The sequence below is a fragment of the Rhea pennata genome, chromosome 10, assembly GCF_028389875.1.
Source record: "Rhea pennata isolate bPtePen1 chromosome 10, bPtePen1.pri, whole genome shotgun sequence".
Classification (NCBI taxonomy): Eukaryota; Metazoa; Chordata; class Aves; order Rheiformes; family Rheidae; genus Rhea; species Rhea pennata.
In genome coordinates this window covers 12,608,781-12,635,326 of record NC_084672.1, presented here as the reverse complement: position 1 = coordinate 12,635,326, position 26,546 = coordinate 12,608,781, and the positions used below count along the sequence as shown (strand labels likewise).

The 26,546-nt window shown below is 36.7% G+C and overlaps 1 protein-coding gene across 2 annotated transcripts in view; it reads left to right on the top strand.

Moving 5' to 3' along the window:
* The window catches only part of SLC12A1 (solute carrier family 12 member 1), a 47,091-nt gene extending 23,299 nt beyond the window's left edge, over window positions 1-23,792 (top strand). For both annotated transcript variants that reach the window (XM_062583365.1, XM_062583364.1), the window contains exons 15-26: window positions 2,130-2,229; window positions 2,316-2,427; window positions 6,241-6,381; window positions 8,132-8,238; window positions 9,079-9,161; window positions 11,948-12,091; window positions 14,545-14,676; window positions 14,906-15,017; window positions 17,283-17,369; window positions 19,902-20,037; window positions 22,572-22,639; window positions 23,657-23,792. In XM_062583365.1, coding sequence (XP_062439349.1) covers window positions 2,130-2,229; window positions 2,316-2,427; window positions 6,241-6,381; window positions 8,132-8,238; window positions 9,079-9,161; window positions 11,948-12,091; window positions 14,545-14,676; window positions 14,906-15,017; window positions 17,283-17,369; window positions 19,902-20,037; window positions 22,572-22,639; window positions 23,657-23,792 — 1,358 coding nt within the window. The remainder of the gene's footprint in view (window positions 1-2,129; window positions 2,230-2,315; window positions 2,428-6,240; window positions 6,382-8,131; window positions 8,239-9,078; window positions 9,162-11,947; window positions 12,092-14,544; window positions 14,677-14,905; window positions 15,018-17,282; window positions 17,370-19,901; window positions 20,038-22,571; window positions 22,640-23,656) is intronic.
* Window positions 23,793-26,546: the final 2,754 nt, after the last annotated feature.

Below are 26,546 nucleotides of genomic sequence, written 5' to 3'. Positions count from 1 at the left end.
GCTAATTTACTTGTGAACTGATCATCCTCCAGCACCTCCCTACAATTCCTTAGTAAATCAAGAAGAGCAGGCACATTTTACTATTGAAAAGAATAGCTCAGAAGCTCAGCAAACCACAGGAGCTGTTTCTAGAAATCCCCATGAGCTGTCTTTAGAAATCTGTGCCCTAATACAATACATTACCAATATAAGACTTTGCAGTCTGGTTATTCATACCTGGGACAAAATTAACTCAGGTCAAGACTTTACTGCTAATCATTTCAGTTACTTCTTCTGTTTGTATTTTCTTTCCACTGCAAAAAGACAGACTTCTCAGCATATGATGTCATTTTATTGCAGCTGGCTTGGGATAGCAGCATCTGTTCTAAGCCTTTAATTCTCTTCTATGTACATTATAGCACTATTGCATGTCCTCCATATTTCTCACAAGCACCAGGATATTCAGTGGTTTTATCTCTGCTAACACTGTCAGTTGCAGGAGAATGTGCCTGTCTTTCAAAACAAAGTTGTCAGAAATGCATTTGAAGTCTGTGAGCCTTTGCTTAATATACTGCCAACATCATTACTGCAAAGCAGCAGCATAAGACCAGGTTAAATTCACAGACGACGCTGTTTGAAAGCTCTCCCCCACTCTCCAAAACAGTGACCTCTGTTCAGCACTTACTTACCAATAACTGAAGGGTTATCAAAAGCGTAACATTATTTAGAAAGGACACCTTCACAAAAGCTCTGCTCAGTTGCACTGAGTAGTTCTGTATTCTGGCATAACCAGACCTGATCTGCACTCATGTAGATCTCAAAGTAAAATGTGGAAAGCTGTTTCTTATCTGTCTCCCTCCACCAAGAACTTGTACAATAGAGAAGAAAAGATAAATGCCAAAATTGTTTTTGGAGAACAAGTTTTGATTCACATTGTAGAACGATCAAATTCCACCATATCAACACAAGAGCTTTTTAAAATAAATCTGAGTATCTAGATTTTTATATTAGCAATTTTCATTGCTAGATTAAATCCAAAATTAAGTTATCTGAGATAACTTAGGAACCAGATCTTGTTGTACTTTTACTGTCCTGGGAATGGTAGATCTGAGTCTGCTGTAACCACAATGAACTGACCTTCTCTAGATTTAAAGGATATGCTTCTCCCTTCCAGATTTACTGTAGGATTCTTCAGAGCAAGACTGACAGGCTACCTTCCAAAAGGCTTCTCAGGAACTCTTCCAGTATGGCTTCTGCCCTCTCCAAGTCCTGAAAGAGCACTAGTGACTACTCTTGCTGTTATGGCAAACTAATGGTTCTCTTCTTCCAGTTGGGTGGACGTAGCCTTTTTTGCCTCATCTTATTTCCCAAAGTCTTGTACACATTAAGAATGTAACAGCAAAACCCTTTCTATTGGATACATAACTGCCCCCTGGAAGCCACCTTTAATACCAGTTCTGTTATGGACTGAATATCTTTGAGTTTTTATTAAAATGAGATCTGTATGAAAGGCTGGCATAAGTAGTCAGAATAATATAAGCACATTTTAACATTGCACAGGAATTCTTCTACAAAAGCTGTTCTTCATTTCAAAAACGTTAGTCCTCTGAAGTGAAGGGACTGGCATAGTAAGGATTCAACAGCCAAACTAACCAACAGGAAGCTGATTTCAATGCCCTAGTTGGCCATGTACTTTAACATCAAATAGTTATTAAAAAAAAAAAAAAAAAAAAAAAAAAGTATTATTCCATTCATTGGCACTAGCAATGTTCCTTCTTAATGATTTAATTTGATCCTGCTGAAGTTTCGTATTAAAATGCAGTACTCACTCAAGGTGTCTACTTTATATGTGGGATAAGGGTAAAAAGGTAATGAAATAGGGAGGAAAACGCTTCTTAAGTAGAAGCAGCATATTCCCTATGCTCTTTATATGAAGAATGAGACAAGACTTTTGTATGTTTGCATTTGCATTACACAAACCAAACGTATTCTATTCTTACGAAGCATGAATAACGATAAATCTGCATCTATAAAGCATGAGAGATTATACTGTGCTTTGGCTCATAGGCAACTTGATTACTGACCTTTGTAATAGAACATAGGGAAAAGCCTGTGGTTTAATGTGCATTATTTATCTTTATTACATGCAGAAGTAAACTGGGGCTCTTCTACGCAGGCTCTTTACTATATTAATGCCTTAGACAGTGCTCTGGCATTAACTACAGTGGAAGATCATGTGAAAAACTTCAGGTAAGATTTCCAATGAACAATAGAAAAGCTTATTCAGAATAAAAATACTATCCAATTAAATGTAATCTTCTGTTTCCTCCTAACAGACCTCAGTGCATCGTATTAACAGGAGCTCCCATGATCAGACCTGCTCTGCTAGACATCGCACATACTTTCACAAAGAATAACGGACTCTGCATCTGTTGTGAAGTGTATATGGTAAGATCAACTCCTATAAATCTAAAAACTCAGCATCAGTGGGTGCTGCAGATCTCCATTATACATTCCACTCTCACCTCCACACTATGTCCCCACTGATGCTGACCAGCTTCTGTGCAGACCATGAAAGAGATGTGCACTAAGAATAAATTTGTCCTAAGTCTTGACAGGAAAGCTATCAGCTGATTCACGGCCTGCTGGTAAGCACCTCATTGAGATGCATTTCAGAGGTCATAATACAGATGGACAGACAAATGATAAAGATTTGAAAAACTAAATCATTAAAAGTAAAGATTAAAAAAACAGATACAGTAAGGCTGAAAAAATTGAGGCGGTGGAGTACTTTCAAAAGGACACCACAAGAATCAAATTACCTAAGCTCTATTTTCAGTATTGTCACTGATTTGCAGTTTTGGGGTTGACAGATATTTCAGCTGTGTGGGCAGTGGTTTCTCCAAAATCGTAGCAATGCTTGTTTTGAGGATAAGACCTGGTCATCTGAGATTTTCTAAAGAGAGGAGCAAAGTGTATTTTTAGTTATAAATATACAGGAGATGATGTGCTTTAAGGGATGAAGACAGTCTTTTGTAAAACACACAAGTGTGTGCCATAGAAGAAAAAATGTAGTTTAAATGTTCAACAACCTTTAAATTTTTTTTTTTTTGGGGGGGGGGGGGGGGGCTCATGTCGCTAAAAGAGGCTGCAGAATCTAACTATTAGAGTCAGTCCAGTCAGGATAACGTGTTCCTCTACATGAGCGTAGGAGTAATTCACTTCTTGCTGCCACACTGCAGAAAGGGAATATAAGAGATCTACATGCGATCCTTTCAAATCAAATGAATCTATAAAGAGTGAATGGCTCTAATCCTCTCTACTGCAATTAATAGGAGCTTTGCTGTTGCATTCAGTAAGCACAGAATCAATCCCTACAAGATTGAGACTAGGTAGCTTCATAAAGTTAAATTTCAGCAAGTTTTCTGAATTATTAGGCATGTTTCTCTAATATTACCACTTTCAGTTTACTATTTGAAATTTCATTTCAGTCTATAAAAGCCTAAATCTATTGTGCTAGGGTAAGCATTTTCATTATTGTTTTTATTTCTCCAGTAGTTTAAGCTAAATTTAATTTAGTTGGTAATAAATGTGCAACAAAAACGAACCTTTGTGATTTCTAAAACTGTGGCAACAAGCTGATGATAAAATGGCTACATGTGGTTAGTAGGAATGTCATAATGTCAACAGAGGACACTTATAACTAGTTTGCTGTCACAGTATAAGCTGGTGAGCTAATGCACATTTCTGTACACAGTACCTTGACTAGGAACCCAGGCATCATGTCAAAGAACAGCCTACAATGTATGTCATAACAAATACAGCAGTACTGCTTAGCCATAAATGCAACATCCAACATGTTTTGCCTCAAAGGCTGACGTGCCACAAGCCATGCGTGAAGTTTTGGGACAATGTGCCAAAGAGAGCATCTTTCATTTCCTTTTCCCAAAGGGGAGCAAGAAACTTTCTGGGAAGGGCGAATCTGCTTTTACTCTCTGCCTTCACATAAAATATTTTTTGCAAGGCTGTTTTTTTATCCAGTCTGCAAATTCACTGGACTCACTGCACAGCTGCACTAACATTAACTGATTACAAAAGGATGAATAGGGAAGTATGGCTACGCAAACCACCTTACACAGAACAACCTATCTGTGAAACTGTATCCTTAACAACTCTCCTTGGAGAGAAGAAAAGGGTTAGACTTTTTTTGCTTTTTAAACAGGACATACCCACAAAAAACTTCAACCTGACATGTAAAATCTGCCAGATGATTTCACAGCTTTTCTCAATGCTGTTTTCTGTTTTTTAGATGGAACTAGTCAGAAATTTTATTTAAGGCTTTTTCTATCAGCCAATGCTAATTTACTGAAACTAAACATATTGTAGTTATTTCTTTGTCTATATAAATTTATACTGCATCACATTTTCTTCCAAGAAGGAAAAAGAGTGTCCGTAAGGCTGAAAAATTCTGAGAGAAGGATATTTTGGTTTTATATGGAAAATAATCTTTCCAAAATCGATTTTGAATTAAGCAATTCTTCCTTACATATTTCATTTTGGAGAGAATTTCTTTAAGTTTGTGTTTTTAACAATGTTCTTGAAAAGGAAATAGATTCAAAACTATTTGCTATGGAAAATATCCAATGCTCCTTCAGCTCTTTTAACCAGTTTCTTAGCTTAGCAGAAGCTACTACATACTAACTTCAAAAGTGAAAATTTTTAAATATGAATTTTGAAATACAATCTCCTGAGTATAAGTCCCCCAAGCCTTCCAGATTTTATACTATAGTAAATGTTTACTGATTCCTCTAGTTATCTGTTCCTTTGGAACTAAAACAATCGCTTTTCAGCATCCTCAAAAACATCAGAGAAAAAAAAAAAAGGAGAGAGCAAACAAGAAATGACTTCTGCACAAAATTAAACTTTACAGCAAACTAAACCACTTCCTTGCAACAAACCAGACTGGTACCACTTGTACAGCCAGGCACATGGAAACTAACTTGTTGGACTCCAAGTGCTGCCAAGCCAACTGCCTCCTTCTGACACATCCAGTCCCTGATAATGTTGGACATGCTCCCAGCGTTTACACTTCTGTCTTCTACTCTTCCTTGGAAAGCAAAAACTACTTGTCCAGCCCAGTATCACTCTATAAACAGGGTCTGAAACCTCCTGAGTGCCCCTATCTGAGATTCACCTTGGCTACAAAAGATCTGGACTACTAATTCTGCTTCATAAAAGACAACGTGAAAGGAAATAAACCAGGCTTAGCAAACCTTAACCTCATAAACTGAGGAGCATGGATCTTTGAAATCAATCAAATTCCAGATGCGTGCTCCCCAAACTTGTCTCAGTCTTTCCAAGGCTTGGCTTGCAGCCTTCATGTCTTCTCACTAACAGCTTTCCAACAACATGCCCAGCACATACATTTCCAGGGCAGGCCAGCTGCCTGGAGAGGAACTCAGTATGATTGCTTTCAATAAGTTTGGTGTGTTGAACATGTGTCTAAACTCCATTTTGCCCTGACACAGGGAATGCTTTTGTCATTTTGTCATTTACTGCTTTGTCAGAGAAGCACAGTCTGCTGCATGTGAATTTTCAAAATGCTCATAGGCATCAGCATTAGATTGTATTTGTAGTAATTAGCGATGTTCCCCAGGGCAGGTCTTTTGGGGACCCAAAGCTAACCCATTCCCCACTATAATGTCAGCGTATCATCTGTCTTGTGTCTTGGATATACAGATGATGGATTCTGGCTAACGAAATTGTGAGGTAATCAAATGACCACTGGAAAGTCCTGCTGACAAAAACATTTGCATCTTTAATTGCATGGCAACAATCCTTTTTTCTTATTACTAGTAGATAGTAGCTTAATGTGTATTTATGTATATATGTAATGTATATTTAGACCTGCTGAGCCTTACTTACATAGTCAAGTCGGGGGTGGGGGAGTTTATTCACTCTGAGATGCTTCATCATACCTTAGATATTTTTCTAAGATGTTACAATCCAGAGTAGTCCTTCTTTCTTGTCAGAACCACCATATTTAAGTAGCATTAACAGCCTCAGCCCTCTCGAACAGAATGTGAATTATGTTAGCAGCACGGTTCTTTTCAAAGGGTTGAATCTCTGTGGACTCTTTTTGGAAAAGTATTTTTCTGACTCTCTCCCTTTGCTCCCACAGCAGACAAGGTAACTCCTTCAAAGTCACAGTGTGATGTATAATACAAAGCCTTCTTAATAGTATTTTACCATATCATGCAGGGACCACGCAAGCTGTGTGTTAAGGAGATGAACACTGGCATGGCAGAAAAGCAGGCCTGGCTTACAAAGAACAAAAGAAAAGCCTTTTATGCCGCAGTGGCAGCTGACAGCTTCAGAGATGGAGTCAAAAGTCTCCTTCAAGTAAGCTTTTTGTTTACAGAACACAGAGGGATTCTTTGATGTAACACTCTTCTATGTAAAGCATTATTGCTCACTCGTTAAGAAGTCCTACGTATAAATAGAAAATGTTATAAATAGAGAGGGGCATGCTTTGGGTACATACATTTATATTACAGGTTATTTCATAAACAGATCTGGTTCTGGTCTACAGAATTATCAAGCAGACTGATTCTCTCCTAAATAAAAAATACAGGCTATTATATAAAGAGAGGCACCTGTAGGGCAACATATGAATGTCTGTGCAGCCAATACTTGGTGCACTTTAATCTATTGCTTGATATTAAATAATTGAGAAAAATTTTGCAATCACTAAAAACTGAAAATTTATAAGCCTATGGTTTTGCAGAGAGAAGGCCATCCAAAGAAAGTCATTTGTATTTTTCTATTACTCTAAAGATACAGCAGTTTCCAACAGTCCATTTAAAATGGCCTTAATGAAGGTCATACAGAGGCACTGTTTTCATATTTCCCATTTCCCTCTCACAAATACATGAATACTTAAATGTACATGTGCTGAGGCAAAATGTGGAGAGAACTCCCATCCTTTGCACAAAATACAGCGTTGAAAAGACATTCATGCAAGCTGAGACAGCAGAGAATCAACTAAACACTCTGGGTAATAGTCACCTACTGGTAGCATACTAGGGCTCCTAGTATGCTTGCTGAACAGATGGTACACTTGAGCAAGATGAAATAATAAAAAAGATCCCTTTGTTTTAATCAAAGCCTGGCATGGATATTTTACCTTGAGTTTACCAATTGTCTCAGTAGGAGTTCCTTCTGACATTCTGGAGAACTATAATAGTCTGACGATCTCTTCTTTTCCATTACTACTTAAACACTATCACTGGACCACAGATAGTTCACTTCCAGCAGATGAGAGGATCAGCCCAACTAGGAAAAAAAATGAATAAAACAAGATTCCAATAGTTGTTATCCATTTTCTTTTTGCTAGTATTAAAAAAAAAGATGTGTAATAACTTGACAAGCTATGTACTTGTGGGTCTCCTCCCCATGATTCCTAATACATTGAATATTAAGGTTTATATGAAAATTAGGTTTGCTGAATTCAGATCTGGTATCTCTTACCTTTTAGTTAAAGTTTTAGCACCCACATCCAGTTTTGGCTGCAATCTAGTATACAAAAAAACCATTTATTCTTTCTAAATTCTAATAAACTGTAATTTATCTTTAAACTATGCTCAGCTACTTTTGGATAATCTTCTGGAAAGAATAATACAAATAAAACAACCATTTCTAAAATAAGGCAAAACAGTTATTCTTAGGAGGGTATCCATTCCTCATTCTCTGCCTATCTGTTTTAAGAGACACCTCAGACACTATTGAGTATTCCAAATCTGATAAAAGCTTTATGTTATTATGTTAGTATAAGCATACAAACAATGCTTGAATTCTCTCTTGATTCCAAGTTATTGAACCATTTTAATGAGAGCATGTCAGAAGAAATGCAAATGAATGTTAATTTAGCAAAATTACATTTCTGTCATCTAAAAATCATTTATAGTTGGGATGATTTAGAGCTAATCTTTCCACTTTCTGCCTGGGTATGGGCATGAAGGACATTCATGAAATGCAATCCCATTGTAAGCGTCTCCAGAACATTACTTCGGTTATCTTTTGCCATTATTTCTCATTTACAGTAAGAACATGTGTGTGTACTTTATCAAAAGCAGTGTTTTAATATTGATAGGCCTCAGGCTTGGGGAGAATGAAACCAAATACCTTGGTGATTGGATTCAAGAAGGACTGGAGAAATGCTACAGATACACAAGTTGAGAACTATGTGGGCGTTATACAGTAAGTCACAGTTCAGCATGTTTTTTTTTCCCCACTTCCTTTAGACTAGATTATAGCATTTCCCTACAGAATATGTAGAAACTATGTAAGAAATCACCTAGAGATCTGGATTCACAAGTGCAGAGGTTTCTGCACATTAAAAAAGACTCCTTGGCTTCACACTCCTAGTAAGATGCTCTCAGTAAACATCCGGCATTGTCAGAGTTGAGGTGGCTTGATACAGAAAGAAGTTGCACTGCTGTCAGCAGTGCTTTTGCAGAACTGTTTCCCCATTTTTTGCAGGCAGAAGCACAGAGAAAAACAACTTTAATGTACACACTTAGGGAATATGAGAACATCACGGAATTCTTCTTTTAAGCCAATGCGATAGAGGAAGAATCTTGCTTCAGATCTCATGTGCACCTAATGCTCAGCAGCTCCGTAGGTTGAGATTTAGCTATGAAACAGTAATTCAAAAACAGGCTTCACAGATTCTTGCTGAAAATCTGCCTGTAAAGCCGCAACAAGCTAAAGATGATCAAACCCACTCAGTTTTTATTTCCTCATAGACTATAAAAATAATTACCTAATGGCAACCTACTACTTAAAAGTGTTTTCATAGAAAGACCACCTATTTCACCAATAGTCTATCTATTCCCATGCCCAATGGCACCTCTTCTATGGCAAAATAAAGTTTGTAGGACTTTGCTTAATCCTCCTAAAATTTTACCCAGAGCAGTCCTGTACACAGCAATAACACCTGCCAGTGAGCACTAACACTTCTATTGATCTTCTCAGGTCAGCATTCATTGGTAAAAGGGGTATCCTTTCATATCTTTTTTTTCCCCCCTCCTTTTTCAGTGATGCATTTGATTTTGAGCTTGGCATGATTATCGTCAGAATTAGCCAAGGATTTGATATATCTCAAGTCCTCCAGGTCCAAGGTATGTAGCAACCAACTAATAGAATTCTATTTAATATCCATACTGGTTACATGCTTAGTTAACAAACTGTTTTTCCATCCTTGTTTCCAAACACATTAATTTAGCCAAGTATTCCTTAGAGATTCCATGATCAAGGAAATTAAACGTAAAGTGTCCAGAAGCTAGAAGATAATATGCAACTATTTTTCACAATTAATGAAAGGGATATCAAAAATTTCAGCTACCAACTGAAAGGTATAAGTGAGACATAATTGTGAAATGGCTAGCACAGACTACTTCCCTTTCAGGAGGAAGACTCTGAATAATCTCTTAGAATCACAATCTGGTACCTAGCATAGTTCCAAGACCTGTAACTTCTACAAGAACACATTGCATCTGCCCTGTAAATTTCAGCCCTGCCCAAAATCCTTGCTGAAGCAGGATGCTCGCTGACAGGGGCTGAAGGTGGCCAAACCTCACAGAGTAAGAAGCTCTGCACTCCAAAGAACACAAGTCCCAAAGCACTTCCAGCACAGGCATGGGCTAAAGCAGTAAAATCTTGCAGAGGCACTGTAACCAGTCACTCTGGAGCATGTTTCCTCCCTGTCCTTGGACTATCTTTCTCATTCCACTTACGTGAGATCTCTTGGACAAGTGGGAATTGGGAAATCGCCACTTTCTGTATAGCCTCTTTGAAATGCTGTAGCCCAGTAAGTTCCCACCTATGCAAACATGTTGAAACCACAGAAAACGTTGAGTTCTCCTTTTCATCTTTTTGTTAATTTTTCCTCAGATTAGTGGTGAGTATATTAGCAGGGAGGAAAAAAAAATCTTCCACCATACCATGACAGTTCAGGGAGATGTGCTATCCTGGTAAAAAGGTAAGAGGAAAGCATGCAGGTGACTGCATCTAAACAAAGGGCTTCCGAGATCTACATACAACTGTTGCCTTTGTTTTTCCTTTTCCCTTTTAGGGCACAAGTGTCTTGCCACTTTCTCAGGGACCCTAGGAAGGGAATGACTCCACATAAAACTCCATCCGAACAATTCTCAAGATTTTCAGTAGGATAATTTTCCCACTTCTCATTAAGTTTGAGCACTTGAGACAGATTCAACCTAAACCTGGAAATTTTACCTAGTGTCCCATGTCCTCCTTTCCAGAGAGGCTTTGTATGTTTTAAATGAATTGGATAAAATCTATAGACAAGGAACATACGCAGCAGTAAGAAAGAAGAACGGTGACTCTTTGCTGCCGCCTGCTGTAAATTTGCCTCCCAATTCTCTCTGCAGCATCCCCGAGACACAGGCTGCTCTCAGGACTATTAGGAAGAAAACCTAGAAGAATGTAACCCTCTTACTCAGTTAAAATAAAAATTAACTCCCCATTAAAAATAAGATAGATTATAGGATTGGGCAACCCCCCAGAGCAAATCACCTTTAAGGATTAAAAGGCTTCAGCAACTCCTTTAAAAAATAAGGATAGATGAATATTTATCTGGCAGACTCCCTGGTAGCTTTATTTGCATGGAGAACTATAGTGCAATACTAAAGGGATTTGAGAAAAAAATCCAAACTAATCTCTCCTTCCCCTCTCTCCCCCCTCCAGTACCTCAGGGAGAATTGCCTACCTCTTTGCATGCTATATAAGTCAGAAACTGATTAAAATCGGGAAAAGATCATTGTATTCTATTACTCTTGCTTATGAGAGAAACTGAAATTTTAGTTCTGAACAGCTATTAAGTTAGTGGCTATCATCATCTCTAATAATCAGAAGCACCTGGTTGTCAATCTGAATTCTAAGTAAAAGAAATTATAGTAATTGAGAGTGCCAAGAGTTAATTATAGCAGATGAGAGGGTTTTTTAAAAAAAAAAAAAAAAAAAAAACTAAATGAATTTATTTCGCTCTTAGTCCATGCCTCACTCAAATAAAATTTTTCCTTTTGAATAAAGGTTTCCTTATGAATGAAGGCAAATGACTATATCACACTAATTGACACCTCACCATAACATATTTCCTAGCAGTATATGGTACCTTTTTCTCAGGAGGCAGCTAATATTGCCAAGATAGATCTGTTCATTTGTATTACTGAATTTACAGAATTGTTTAGCTAAATCTTACATCTTTGCAGCATACACTGAAAAAAACATATTAAAACATACTGAAATATTTCAGCATAGACACTGATCATGTATTCAGTGTCCTTATATATTTCTGAGAATTTCAAAGTCCAAAGATCAAGAAACAACTATCAAGAAAATCATGTCCTCTGTTCATAAATTAATGTCTTGTACTCTGCCAGTGGATGTCAAAGAGCACACTTCACAAATTTCAAAGGCAGCAGTAGGTGCCCTAAAGAAAGGACTTGATATATCAGCTTCTCGCTTTAAGAAAGCAAATTTCATACTCTTTGGCGGGGGGGGGGGGGGGGGGGGGGGGACAAAAAAAACAAACAAAAAAAATTAGACAGGTAAAATCTGATGTAACTATAAAATACAGTAATTCTCCCATATCTGATCTGATTAAAAAAAAAAAAGGAAGTCTAAGAGCAGCTGACCAGCACAGTAGTACATGCCATTGCCGTGACAGCCTGAGCACCCTAAATTAGAGCTGAGAGAAGAATTCAGCTTCCTGCTACCTACCAGTTTGCAATGGAAAAGCATTTAAGAGCTCTTCTCCTGGCAGCTTCACATTATATACTAAGTGCCACAACAGCAATTACAACATCACCATTATTTCAATAAGTGATTTAGTTTAAAATAGCAAGTGATGTGTCACCAGTTCCCTTACTTTATTCCCCATATACAGAGGAATTAGAGAAGCTGGAGCAGGAGAGATTGGCACTAGAAGCTACCATTAGAGATAATGAATTTGAAGAAGGAAAACATGGTATCCGTGGATTCTTCAGAAAAGCCAGCAAATTCAGTATCTCAAAACATGAAACAAAAAAGGGTAAGTCCTGCAACGAGCACTCTCTCTCCCCCCCCGCCCCGATCCTTCAACTCATTGTACTTTCACTGATATACAAACTGGATTTTAACTCTAAAGCCAAAGAACAAGAGCCACCCAGAAGCCTCTGGAACAAGAGAGCTAACCCTATGCACACCTGCCTTAGTTGACCATGACTTTGTCATGGGGCATAGAGTGAGCGTCCTCTGCTGGTCAGAGACTCTACCTGGTATGACAAAAGTTAGATGAGGCTCATAATCCTGCTTATTCAAAATCTATTTGTCAAAAATAGCTTGTGGTTATTAATGTTAGATGGACACAGAAAAAGTCTTTTTAAAAAAATAAGCTATTTTTCATTTTTAAACAGAGGCCTCTTTTTCACCTTTAAAATAAGAAATCAGGATGTATACACAACATTCAGGGAACAAGCAATCTCACTTAACATTCACACACAAAAACAGTATCCTGCTGGAAATCAGGTAAAAGTGGTAATACAGCTCTAGATTCTAAACATGATTTCATTTTAAAAAAACACAAATGAAGGTAGTAAAAGCACTAAAATACACATACAGCAAGCTGTAAAATAACTAATTAATGCATAACCTAAACATATAGGTGATGGCATCAAAATTACACATTCCATATAGTAAAATGACACAGAAGTATAGATAGAATTAAAGGTTTCATTTCACAATTGCTAGGCTGTAATGATAACGACCCACCTGAAGCTGTGTTTGTACGCAGACAAGTATTTTCAGAATTTTCACTTGCAGAGACTATTACATCTAGCTGTGCATGCAACTCTCATGGGTATCAAAATGATCTACAGACTGGAAACATAAATGTCATTCTTCTTTACTTGGTAGACCTCAGTTCATTTTTGCAGTAGAATATATTTTTATAACAAATACAACAAAAACATACACCCTTGCTTCAACTACCCTTTTCAATTTAGTTCAGAAAGGCATAAAGGAAATGCATATTGCACATTTTGGCTCTATATATGAGACAGATGATATTAATAAATATCCCTGCCTCTCCATTTTGCTTATACATTCATCCTCCCCAGAGCTGTCACATCGTCCAGCACAGATGCTAGAACTGCAGAGGATAGTCAATAAGTGTGCTACAACTATCTTGCCCACACTGTAGGAATACTGGAAAACTGAACAAAGCGTTTTCAGAACCTCGTAGATTAGAGCAAAACCTCTAGAGAAGCCTGTCTGCTCCATTTTAAATGCTGCTCTGACACCATCTCTTTGAAATCATTGAAAGAAAAGCAGTAATAAAGCCACAGGCTTTAGAAGACGGAATGGAAGGTGATATTGTTAGCACACAGGCAAGAAGGTACATTTTAAAGCCAGCCAAGCAAATAGCAAGCAGCAAAGTGTATTTTCAATTAACACAAACACCCTCTCAAGCACAGGGCAGCTGCCATATATGCTTATGTTTTCTGCCTTCTAGCCTTAGTTCCGCTTGTGTTCTCACTGTACCTCATTAGCTTTGCCCTCCATAACCATACATTTTAGGGATGTCTGTATTTTACAATAGATAGATAAGCTTGTAAAGCACACAAACATAAATTGTCATTACTTAAAAAAAGATCTATCAGACATTTCCTAATTGTTTTCTTATGTTTCGGTGAATTTTAGGTTAGTTAATAAGATCCAGAGAATAGAAAATGAGGTAACTCTTAATATTACAATTTAATGACACAGTACTATTTAAGCTCAGAAGCTTTAGTTCCTGTTGAAATTGTGTGTACCAGTATACTAGAAGCTCACAGTATCTGTACAGTTAATTTTTTGCAGATTTAGTGTATAGAAAATATATCAGAAACAAATTGGGCACTGCACCTTCAATATCTTGTTTAAAAGTATCCAAAATATTGGCCTTAAAGCAAACATTTATACACCTGCTGAATTTTTTTAACACGATGGTCAAATGAAAGAGAGCAGATGCATGTGATAGCAATCAAAGAGGTTGCTTCCTAGTTCCTCATCGGGAGCCAAGTGATACACAAAATACTATGATATATTTCTGGGAGGTGTTTTCTTGTTGTTTATGAAGATAGCAGCCAATTTGATTCCTGTAAGTCAATTTACCAAATATACAGAACTGTTCACAAATTGAGGTTTCAATTAGTTCAATACAATTAACAATGGTGAATATCATACAAACATGCCAAATTATGAGAATTATCCATTGTTTTTGAATATTATATAGATAAAGTCATAAACATATTGTTTGTTCATAAGTAAGAGGCAAATTATAGTAAGAGCAGATAAAATTTTACTAATCTTCACTCCATTGTTTTGTATCAAATAATGTGTTTTTCCCCACTCAAGATGAATGAACAGGGGATTGGGGGGAATTCTCTTAAAGCTTTATTATTCACCTGTCTCCCTGTTGCTTCACTTTTCAGTTAACTTTCGCATTTTTATTTCTCACTGTAGAGAGCACCATTAACACAATACAGTCAATGCACGTGGGTGAATTCAATCAGAAGCTGCTAGAAGCCAGCATTCAGTTTAAAAAGAAGCAAGGAAAAGGTACAATTGACGTTTGGTGGCTGTTTGATGATGGAGGTAAGGAATTCAAATACGAGAGATTTCTGTGCTACCAAGCACAAAAATGTACTTGGTAACCTGCACAAAACTGCTGGCATTCAGATTATGTAGTTAAATTTATCTTAAAATATTTAAGCCAGACAAAAAGGTATGTCCAACATGGCCAATGTGAAGGATGGAGTTTTTGTTTTGTTTTTACCATACAATGCACTAATTTGATCTCCATACATTTTGTATATTCTTCCAGGTCTAACAATCCTAATTCCTTACATTCTAACTATCAGAAAGAAGTGGAGAAGTTGCAAATTAAGGATCTTTACTGGAGGAAAAGTCAATAGAATCGAAGAAGAAAAACTGGTGTAAATATAACTATTTTTAATCACTGTTTAAAGAACTTGAATTGATGTTGAATATAAGACATGTATAGCAGAAAGCTTGGAATTCTCACTACAACTGGCTTGTTGCACTGTGGATGATTTTTTTAAAAAAAGATGTACATCACATGAAGGTGTCGAACTCATGGCATGGCCCTAAGGATCAGTGTAAATAGTAATTAGCATAGGAAGTTCATAGCCAACAAGTTGTCTCATTAACAGCTCATACTCCCTTCTCTGAGAAGAATGTTCTGCAGTCTTAAATGAAAATATCATTAGCTTTATGGGATTTACACAAGACTATCCAGTTAACAGTAAGTAAAACTGCTTCTCAGATGCACATACCATAGACAGACAGCCCATATAAATACAATTAATCTTGGTAAACTGTAAAGAACTTAAGACCAAGCTGATTTTATTTATCTTTTCTAAAAAGTTTATATTTCTTAATCAATGTTTGCCTTCAAGCAAAACAAAGGTGCTAACCACAAGTTCATCATCATCACTATATATAGGACTTTTTCTTCCAAAGCACTTTACACACTAGAGGAATAGTCATTTCATCACCACAGGTAGCTTGGAATGGTAGCTGCTTAAATATGCACCAAGTTAAAAACAACATATCTAATTAAACTTCAGTGGAAAATAGCCAAGATGGGCGCAAGGACAGGAATTAGAATTTAGCCAGTATCAACAGAATTACAATACGGTGCCTCACAAAGGCAGCTTTCCACAGGGAAGCTTTCATAAGCTTGTGCTTTCACATAAGGCATAAAGTTTTACAGGTCTCTCCATACTCTGTTGTGGACTGTATAAGGATTACCCAGATGTTGCCACACTTAGGTAGAAGAGATTTACAAGTGTTTGTACAAACCATTCTTATGATTAAAAACAGCTGTGCAGCTCCTCCAGGGGCTGAATAGAAGTGCTCTCTATTCCCACAGTCAGGAATCTGCCCAAGCTTGGCTGTTCAGGGCAGCAACTGGCTTCTGGATCTGGGATTTGAACATAAGGCACTGAATTTCACCTAGAGAGAAAGCAAGAGAATCTGACATCAAATGGGATTTGTTAAAACACAGGCCTTTATACATGTAGTTCCAGTATCCCTAATCACTGCTTTTTCTACAAAAGCCAAAATCTAATCCTGCGTGAACAGTGTTGTCAGTATAATTGACAATGACCTAGTTTGTCACCAAGAAAAACAAACACATATATTTTAATCTAAACATTAGTCTTCCTCAGCAGAATATTCATCATACACAACAGCCTCAGAAAGACAAATCCAGAGGGCAGTTAGCTATTCTGTTCCCTAGACAGATCTACCAGAACATCCAAGCACAATTCCATCCATTGTATTTGTCAATTCAGAAATAAAATTAATCTAGACTTTTGCTAATGTGTAATTCCCCAATACTAAAACCTTTCCATAGCAGCTGAGACATGGCTCTTCTTGGAGTTCAGAATAGCTATTGTCCCAAAGACTTCAAGATTTACATAAATACTGCATTCTTATTATAAAATAAAATTAAATATAAATTCAAATCATAAGCAAAAATGAATTTCTATTATGGTCTGCTCTTAGGAACTTTGAGCTTTTCAAATTCCAAAGTTTGCATACAAAAAAAGTTCCCAACCATACTTGAACCAAATGTAGAACTGACCTAACACCCTGCAATCTGAGCACAAACTCACAAACAAAACTCTAAAGCATTCCTCCCGATAACTGGGTAAGAACAAAAACAGTATAAATTCATACACGAAAAAAAATAGTTGTATATTATACATGAACTTTCTGGATCAAATTTTCACCAATGTATACACTGCTGGTGTTGTATGTACTCTGTGCACAGAATTTGTGTAGTAATAGAGTAACAGAAACCTTCGCAAAGTATTGGGGATTTCTGTCCTACAGTGCTTTAATACATTCCTTTATATTTCAAGCCTTTGCAAATATTTGATCAAAGTACCCTTTCTTCCTAAAATGTAAACACTTTTCCCTCTGTCAATTTTTGTGATTTTCACATTTTCATTTTCTTTTTTGTGATTTTCACTGATCTTCAGTTAAATGAGTTATACTGCAGCAATCATACCAATCTGGTTGTGTAATTGGAAACCGAAACACTAAAGCATATGAAGTAATTTGTCATATAGTTAATGACACAATTGCATTTGATATCTTAACTCACAAATGAGTACTCTTTGATTCTAGGCACTCAAAAACATAGTGATGAAATGTTCTCTCGTTTTCAGGATGGCTTCACTTCTAAGTAAATTCAGAATAAAATTTGCTGACATTAATATTGTTTGTGATATCAACATGAAGCCCAGCAAAGAGAGGTAAGAAACATTACCAAAATCCATTATTTAGCAGTAGCCCTTTATCAGGAGTTTGTTTCTTTATACCGATCATAAAAGAATCAAAGGATAATAACACAGCGATTTTACGGCAATTATTTTCCAAGAATCTCGAGCAGAGGGGAAAAAAATTTTTTTTAATCACAGTTCAAAGGGTCAGAACTATAGGCAGCCTTTTTCTTTGTGTTGTGATGATAAGACTTAATTTTCATCCAAAAACTAATTAGACATCATAGACAGGAGTCACTAAATTTTATGAGCATCATTTTATGATGGCTTTTAATGTCTAAGTTGCAGTAGCCTTCATTTCATTGTACTGTTCAGCCACAGTTCCTTCATAGACCTACTTTCGCAGCTGACTTGGTCTTCTGCGTTTTATCATGTTAGGCATTCAGAAACTTAACATTTTTCAGGCCAAACACATGCATGCTCCTCCTTCCCATGAGGACAATACAGCACTCTCCCATCACTCAAAAATAATGAAGGTTCAACTGCATATCTTTAAAAGTTAACTCATGTACAGAATAAATGCTCTTAGGTGAGGGAGTTAGAAACAGTACTCAGCTTCATCTCCAAGTGTGTTAGATATGTTCAGATCCATGCCACTATTAAACATTTTAGTCTTCACAGCATATTAAGAAGTTTTCCCCCTTGTTTTTTAGGTTTGTATTTTGACAATCTAGATAATGATATCCTTCCACATAGAATCATAGAATCACTAAGGTTGGAAGGGACCTCTGGAGATCACCTAGTCCAACCTCCCTGCTCACATAGTAGAGAAGGCCCTTGTTTCATAATCCATTGTAGAGAAACCCAGTGTGGCAGGCAAATACACCTTCTCTTTTGCTAATGAGTGAGGAGCATTCCCTTACCTCTGAATTTCTGTTTCTGCGCAATGTAGGCACTGCAGGTCATTCAAATTCTTCAAGACTACCTGCTTTCAAAAGCACAGTTTTACAGAAATAGACTATTTCTTCTGCCTTGTTCACAGAAAAGCATATAGTACTTTGATCAGGGAGCAACTGAATCCCCATACAGCTCACAGTATCACTCTTGGTCTTAAAAATCCACTGAAAACAGTCTTGCTTTGCCATATATTCTTCCATCCCATCCCCTACTCCCCCATATTCAATACTTGCAGATATGGTAGTCAAAGGCTCCTCCCAGCCCTTCTTCCGCATGTCAGTGCAGCCTCAGGCTATTCTTTCAATCCCACTGGCACTCTATTCCCTCCCCTGCAACTTTGTAAAACTAGTAGCATATTCACTAGTGTTTCCACAATGTATCGGAGATTTTTAGCTAGGAGATAAAATTTAAACCATATAAATATTTTATTACCAGGTACTTACAAATAGCTAAAGTCCACTTTTTATTAGTCCGCTTTTGATACCCCAATATTTTAACTATACAAACAGTTGTGAAGAATATGATTTCTTCCTCTTTTTTCCAATACTAAGCAATTATTTCACAATGCAAAAAGCTGAAAGAAATGTGCACGCCTTAAAAATTAGAACACAATTCGTATTTGACATTAACATAAAAAGCATTTGCTACATCAGCACCTGCAGAACGTAACAAGTGAATATTGTGACTAGACATTTGCTAGACCACTGTGTTTCCCTCCCAGCTGGCATCCATTTATTTCACTAAGGGGACTATCACTATTTTACATATGGAAATAGGCACTGAGGATGTGGAAAAGCTGTCAACTTAGCAATGGCAATGTAAAAGGCTGTATGACCCAGGCTTTATCCCTGCTCTGGGCTTGTTGGCCACACAGCAAAGTCAGACCAGTGCCTAGGCCTCGCATGTCCCTTCACAATGAGGCCTAGCCATACGAAGAGCTACAAAAAACAGACATGCATTAATATGAAAGGGAAGCCTTAAATTAAGGTCACTGTGGCATGGTGGAAGTCTCCAGCAAAGGGACAAGCAGGGAAGCATGGAAGGACAATAAACTTATCTGGATGATGTCAGTCAAAGCTTTAAAAAACAACCCAAAATTTACAGAGAAAATATGTATGAAGAATGAACACAGATCTGAGCCTCAACTAGGAAAAAGAAATAAAAACAAAAACCAAAAAACCCTACAGCATTTCTTTCAAACCCTTGCTACGGGAGATACAGTTTCACTGTGACAGTCATATCGGTCAAGTCTTTGTTTTAGCGTTAACTTGAGCAATCTGAATGACAACTCAGTATTTATAAGGAGTCCCATATTGACTAGTAACCAATATACTGCGTTTTTGAGTTACTATAGTACTTATTTCAGTATCTATGCTACAACCAGGAAAATATAGTTGCAGGGAATTTGCTGCAATAGGCCAAATGCTGTCTTTATCCTCATATAACCTCAACATATTAAACTAGTACAGACAGAACAATGTAGTTCAAAACAGTCAAATATTTTGCATGTTTTTCAGTTACAGTTCTGTAGTCAACAAGGCCTGCCATACACATGAAATAGTATATTAGTATCCTGCAGTAAGACCTCCTTTGTAATTCCTGTTTCAGCTGGAAATTCTTTGAAGAGATGATTGAACCATATCGCCTCCATGAAAGCTGCAAAGATATAACAACTGCTGAGAAATTAAAGCAAGAGACTCCATGGAAAATTACAGATGCAGAGCTGGAAGCATTCAAGGAGAAGGTAAAGCCTTGCCTACCTTTTTATACTCACACCTTTTCTTACAACATAGACTAAATGTTTGAAGTAATTAGTAAGAAAATGTGGAAAAAACAGATACAGAATTAGAAACACATGACATGCATGAACCTGCCTTTGATATTCAGAAATTGGATTTTTATTGTAAACACTTCAGAGGTATAGTACGATTGCATTATTCAGCACTGCATAAGACCGCACTTGGAGCACTCTATAGGTATTTCTACATGGCATCTTCCAGACTGATGAGAACAAGGTCAGCCCACACCTGAAGTTTGCCAGATTAAAGCCAGCTCTAAACCAGAAGCCATAGAGTACTGTGCTGAGCTTCAGCTAGTGAGCTCTGCTCTGCTTTATTAAATTGCTTTGTTGTTTTAGAGCTTGAAACTTCTAAAAGGGCAGGGTAGACATATCCATCCATGCAGCTCTAAACAATTTCTTATGCAATAATACACACACTCTAGGAAAACACTAAAGGATTGCTAAATGGAGCAAAATAATGAAGGATTTTAGCTGTAGTGGCAAGCTCAAGAGTCTGCGTGTATATTTCAAGATAAAAATCTAATATTGTTATCTAAAAGTGCAAGTACAATTCCAGCATTCACTACTTTGGGAAATTTAGAACTGAATACAGACCCTATGACTGGCTCTCTGAATTTGCCCAAAGCAGAGATTTAACATATTCTTGCTTCAAAGGCAGAGCTAAGTCTAAACCTGCCTACAATGTAAAAGCTCTACCTGCATTTCAGAGGCACTTTGAGGTTGATGTTGCCTGATCAACATGGCAAATTAGAGCCTGTGTTTCCCTTTAATTTTGTTGGAATGTACCTTTTCAGCAGAGCTGCAAAGGCTTCATCACACCTGTACTGACAGAATACCAAGAACTATTCTCGCATTGCCATCCTGAAGAGAACTTGTCCTGCAGCTCACAGAGAACTAATCTAGAGATCTAATTCATGGTTCCTGTTGGATTAACCTGAATGTACTGAGAGTGTAGTTATCTCCACTTAATGGTGCTGGTAACCTCAGCACTGCAAGGATTGTGAGTCAGAGCTTGGAGCTGCTGGAGGTCACAGCTTGCCATATTAACATAAGCTAAAAAATCAATGGTGATTTGAGATAACAAACGATACCACAGACTGCAGCAGCAGCAAAGCAGACTGACTGCTCACTGTATTACCCTTTCTATAGATTTGATAACCAACAAAGTTAAGACAAACAGCTGAAGGCAGACAACTTTTAAAGCAGTTTCAGTATAAATAATCAAAATCTGAGAATCAGAGCCCTTATAATATCCCAGCAAAAAAGATGGGAATATACTCCCAGATATACATACCCACATACAAAAACAGTGAGGATGCAATAGCAAAAAAAGAAAATCATTAAGCTGTGTCTTGTCCACATCAATAACTGAAAAAGCAGGAGGAGGAGAACAAACAAACAAAACAACAAAAACTACATTGAAAGCAGTCAGCAAAATGCAAATGCCAAATCTTTCTAGAAAAGAAGACAAGCAAAAAACAGTTTCAAATACATGCCTGAAAATGCGTGTCCCTCATCTTCAGTGCAAGTAATTTCTGGAAACTTTACGAACTATATCAGAACACACTTAAAATTCAGGAGAAAATAGGTGGCACCATCAGAGATAAAGGGTGATGTTATAAGGTGACTCTCATGAGATAACTGAATAAATTATGAGGATTCTTACTTATATAACACAGGGTTAAAATGAAAGCAGAATTTTTGTACAGAAGAAAAATTTAAGGTCTGACTGGGAAAAAGACAGCTGTTTATCTTCTCTGGTAAATGGACACAATAATCTGGTTGGCTCACTTAAGACACATCTGTCTCCCGTGCTGCAAACTGTATGCGACTCTGCCCTATTCTTTTGTTCTGTGACTTGTGTTTTCTTTTAAAAGCTTTGAGAGCCTGAGCATGACTGTAATCTTGACTGAATCTCGAAGAAAACAGACATTTATGCAAATCACAAAAGTCCACACAAATACATTATATATAAAGCAGCTAATTCTTTTACTCTATAAAATATGGAGGCCTCCTCCTCTTTTGATTAAGGGAAGAGTTTCTGCTGGGTGGCAAGGCAGCTATTTACACACAGCTGTATAGCCCCAGTGGCATGAAAGCTGGACACCAACAAATTAGATTAGCATTAACCGCCATCAACGGATAGCACAAGAGTCTGCATGCAGCTATACTCTATAGCCAATTGAACACTGAAAAAAAATGTCTGATCCAGTTCTGGCCCTGTGCCAGTATAAAAATGTCTCTACCCCTAGGAACTCTTAGAGAGTTGCCAACAATTCTGGTCCCCAGGTAGCAATACTAAACAAGCAACATACTCCAGAGTCAGCCTCATATTTTGCCATCTCTATCACTTTGGACCACAGAGCCATCCTGACTTCCAGTGGTGCTAAAGCAACAGCAAGTCTTGAGTTAAGAGGCAGTCTAAGTAGGACTGAGGGGCACTGATCTAACTGAATCATTTTTTGATTTTAAAACAGAGTTACCGCCAAGTCCGTTTGAATGAACTCTTACAAGAACATTCTAGGGCAGCTAACCTCATTGTCCTGTAAGTTATACAATTTTGATTTTAATTCAGAGAATAATCTACTCTGTATAGAGATTTCTGGACTAGACCAGCAGAAAGCTTTTTGTTCAGGCTTGAAAGCAAAAATAACCTAATTTAAGCATCTTTTGAAGGATTTAAATCTGGACTGATGGTTCTCTGGACTGTGCTGAAGAGGAACCTTACTTAATAGTTCCTTATAGCTCAAAGCAAAGTTCTACCCATGAAAATGTGTTGCAATCATTATTTACACACTCAGCTCTAAATTTTGTTATCTCTTGTTATTCACCTGCCAAAATCACACATTTTCCTTTCATTTTCCCCAACTATTAAAATTTCAAAGTTAAAGAAAGGATTCTTTGTTTGCCCATCATAAATTGAGTGGTTAGCCAAATGGACTTGAAATTAGGAAAAAGCATGATGCAATTGCATAAAGAAAAATCAGTCACCAAGAAACAAATACAAAACCCTATGAAACTATTTTCAGAATCAATTTCTCAGTAGAGCCACATTTCCCATGCACAAGTTGAATAAATTAGCATTTACGTTGCACAGATAAATCTCTTCAGCTCTATTAACTCAGTCTCCAAAAAGGATGTTATCACATAATGTTTACAGCAAATTGAGGCATACTGTAAAACTCATCTCATAGTAATTATATATGAGGAAATGAGCTGATGGACTGCCTAAATACTATATTTTTCTTATGTTTTTTTCATATTTTCCATGGGGTTTACAGTCCTGAACCTGAAAATGCTTCTTTACATATTTAAGGTTAATATCTCAAGGACTCCATGTACTACAGTACAACTAATCATGTAATTGGCATTAGCCAGGTGACGAAGAGTTTGCAACTTTTAAGGCCTAATGGTATCTTTTTGCTTTATAAGATTAATGCAGTCATGTAGCCTGATCAAAAATATTAAGCCTGGTATACAAACAGTTGATGTTTTCTACTTAATATTTAGTGAGATGCATGTCATTGTAACAGTAATTTCCTTTCTCTTTCTATTGGAACAGGAGCCTGCCAGTGGCAAGAAAAGGAATAGTGTCTGATTATCTTTATATGGCTTGGCTAGAAATTCTCTCGAAGAACCTCCCTCCAGTCTTAATGGTTAGGGGCAATCACAAAAATGTACTGACTTTCTATTCTTAGAAATAGAATATCCCATGCTAGATTTCAACACATGCATTTTTAACAGTAGTGCTTTATTAAAGACACACTTATCCAAAACAGATCTAGAATTTGACCCACTAACAGCAAATTTTTCAAAAATTCAAGACAGAACACGATGAGGAGTTAGACAAGAAAATGTGACTGGTCCCTACTGGTTTTACACTCAAGTACGGTCAAAATAAGGAACACCTACCTATGTATTGCAAGCCTGACATTTTAAAAACACAAACTCACATTCATTTTATACAATCTAAAAAAATGCATTACCTTTTATGCAATCTAAAATCCTTTTGATATTTATCTTAGAAAACAGAGAATATCTTAGAAATTCTAAGATAAGATAAATATCTTAGAAAAGCCAAAAGTAACAGTTACAATACAAAAAGCATTAAATCTATAAATATTTCTTTCATATTGCATTGTCATAGTCGCTAATACACACAGAAGAGGATTAAGATACAATGCATCCACTTGAGAGGTAGAGAAAAACCTGCATGGTAGCCATCAAGTCAAAACCATAAACATAACACAAGTAGAATACTTGCTGTTTAATTGTAGCAATGACAAATTATTACCTATATCAAAAGCACATGCTTTTACCAAAATTGTTTTCCTAATTTATGTTAATTCAAATGCTTTCCAATCTGACCAATAAAAAGTTATGTATACAAAAATAAGGATTCTATATGACAAGAGCTGTTAATGAATTTTCAAGCTCTGATATATGCAGTGGAATTAAACATATGATTGCAATTATTAAAGGCATAAGTAAATTTCAAGGAGAAATTAGTGAAATACTAAATATTCTGACAATTTTTGCTATGAATGTTGTACGTTAATGTAACCTGAGTTTACAATTTAGGGATCATATATACAATGATTTACATAAGCGATTATAAAACACAATAGACTTGATGTTTAGTCAAGTTGAACACCTATTTTTTTCTGATTTATATAGAATATTTCTTTTATTTTTAGACTAATATTATACACTAATCTGAAATAAAGGAAATTCACTAAGATGTGCAATTTTTCTATTTTCTATTCTGCAATGCTATAGTACTATATTATTTCAGCTGTCAATAAAAACAACTTCTCTTTTAAATGGAAAAACTTTATCCTTTAATTTAAATTAAAGAACATTAAGGAGCTTATCTAGCTTAATCTCTGAAATTCTGCAATGGGAGAGACTAACTGAAATCTAAGCCCTAGTAAAGATTAGCAGGGGACCCCAAATTTCACCAAATCTTTAAAGCAGATCTCATATTCCCTCTTTGCTTAAATTATAAGAATTGCTCTTCTCCAAAAATGCAGAATATTTGATATTCATGTTTTTCCAACTTCAACAGCAGCAATTCAGCAGAACACAATAATGTAGCCCAATGACCTATTTTTCATTTTCCTCATCTATTAAAGGTAGGATACGAAATACTGATATTTTCTCATAATGTTCTTCCTTCGCTCCTTCTTACACATTTACAACCAGCTTGAAGGATCACTTTGAAGTTTAACTGCAAGACACAGATACATGAGTTTTCTAGATATACTAGAACTCCTACACTACTCTGAGCAAAGAAAACCTCAAATCCTGCATCTGCAGAATGGAGATTATTCTAATCTCTAACAGTGATGTAAGCAGTGACACAGTACATGCCGTCAAATCCTTCTGCCTCTGTAAAACTGCAATAGTCATGACTCTTTCCACCTCACCTGAGACAGTAAACAAGTATAATGCATAAGTGCTACCTAGTCAGTGGAACAAAAGAGCCTCCAGGGAGGCTCTAAATAGGCTCTCCGTAGGTGTCTCTTTTATCACAAGTTATGGAAGGAGCTGGGGTATTATAAATCTTCATTAAGCTCTCCAATTATGTACCTCATAAGAAAATTAAATATGACAGAAAATTTTCCCCATACTCCCCAGCTACTCTAATTCTTGGTCTACAAGAATGACTGCCCCAGACTTATTTTGGGGACCTAAACTGACCTAAAAAGGGAAGATGCACAATATTAACTAGCAATGGCACTTTCAATGCTATTCACACTTCTCTCTTGCAAGCACACTGTGGGCATTGCTACAATGAATCCTCATGAAAGGCACATTTCAAAATGAACAGTTATTGAAACTTATATGGAATCTATGTATAGGTTTTACAACCAGCACCACAAACTCTAGACAAAATAGCGCCTAACATCTGAAAACAAAGCAGTATTTCCTCAAGTTCAACACTAATTTGAACACAGCAGTTTCCTTAGAGCTTTTAGAAATCATAGTAAGGAATAGGAAATAAAGTGTGTGCATGACTAATCTGGAGAGCATGCAAATTATGAACCCTCAATTTTTAAGTTCAGAGACAAAATTTCATTAGTCCACTTATCTCCTTTTCCACTACATAACAGACATGTCTTCTTTTACAAACATTATGCATAAAACAACTGCTGAATTTTAATCAGGGTTAGTAAACTGAATTCTAATTAGAAGTTTGACATCTTCAGAAAAAGCATAGCTCTAAAACTGTCTAGCACCTTTTGAGCATATCTGCCACTATTAACTCTGCAGGTTTATGTAACTGAGGGTTGATTTAATCAGCCACAACAAAAGTAAGCATAGATCAGGTGATCAAGAGTCATTAAAGTGAGAAAATACTGCTGATATGAAGTGGGGACAAAGAATATTTTGCATGTTCTTCAAAAGTCTAAGCATCTCACACTTTGTATTGCTAAGCTTGTGCCTAA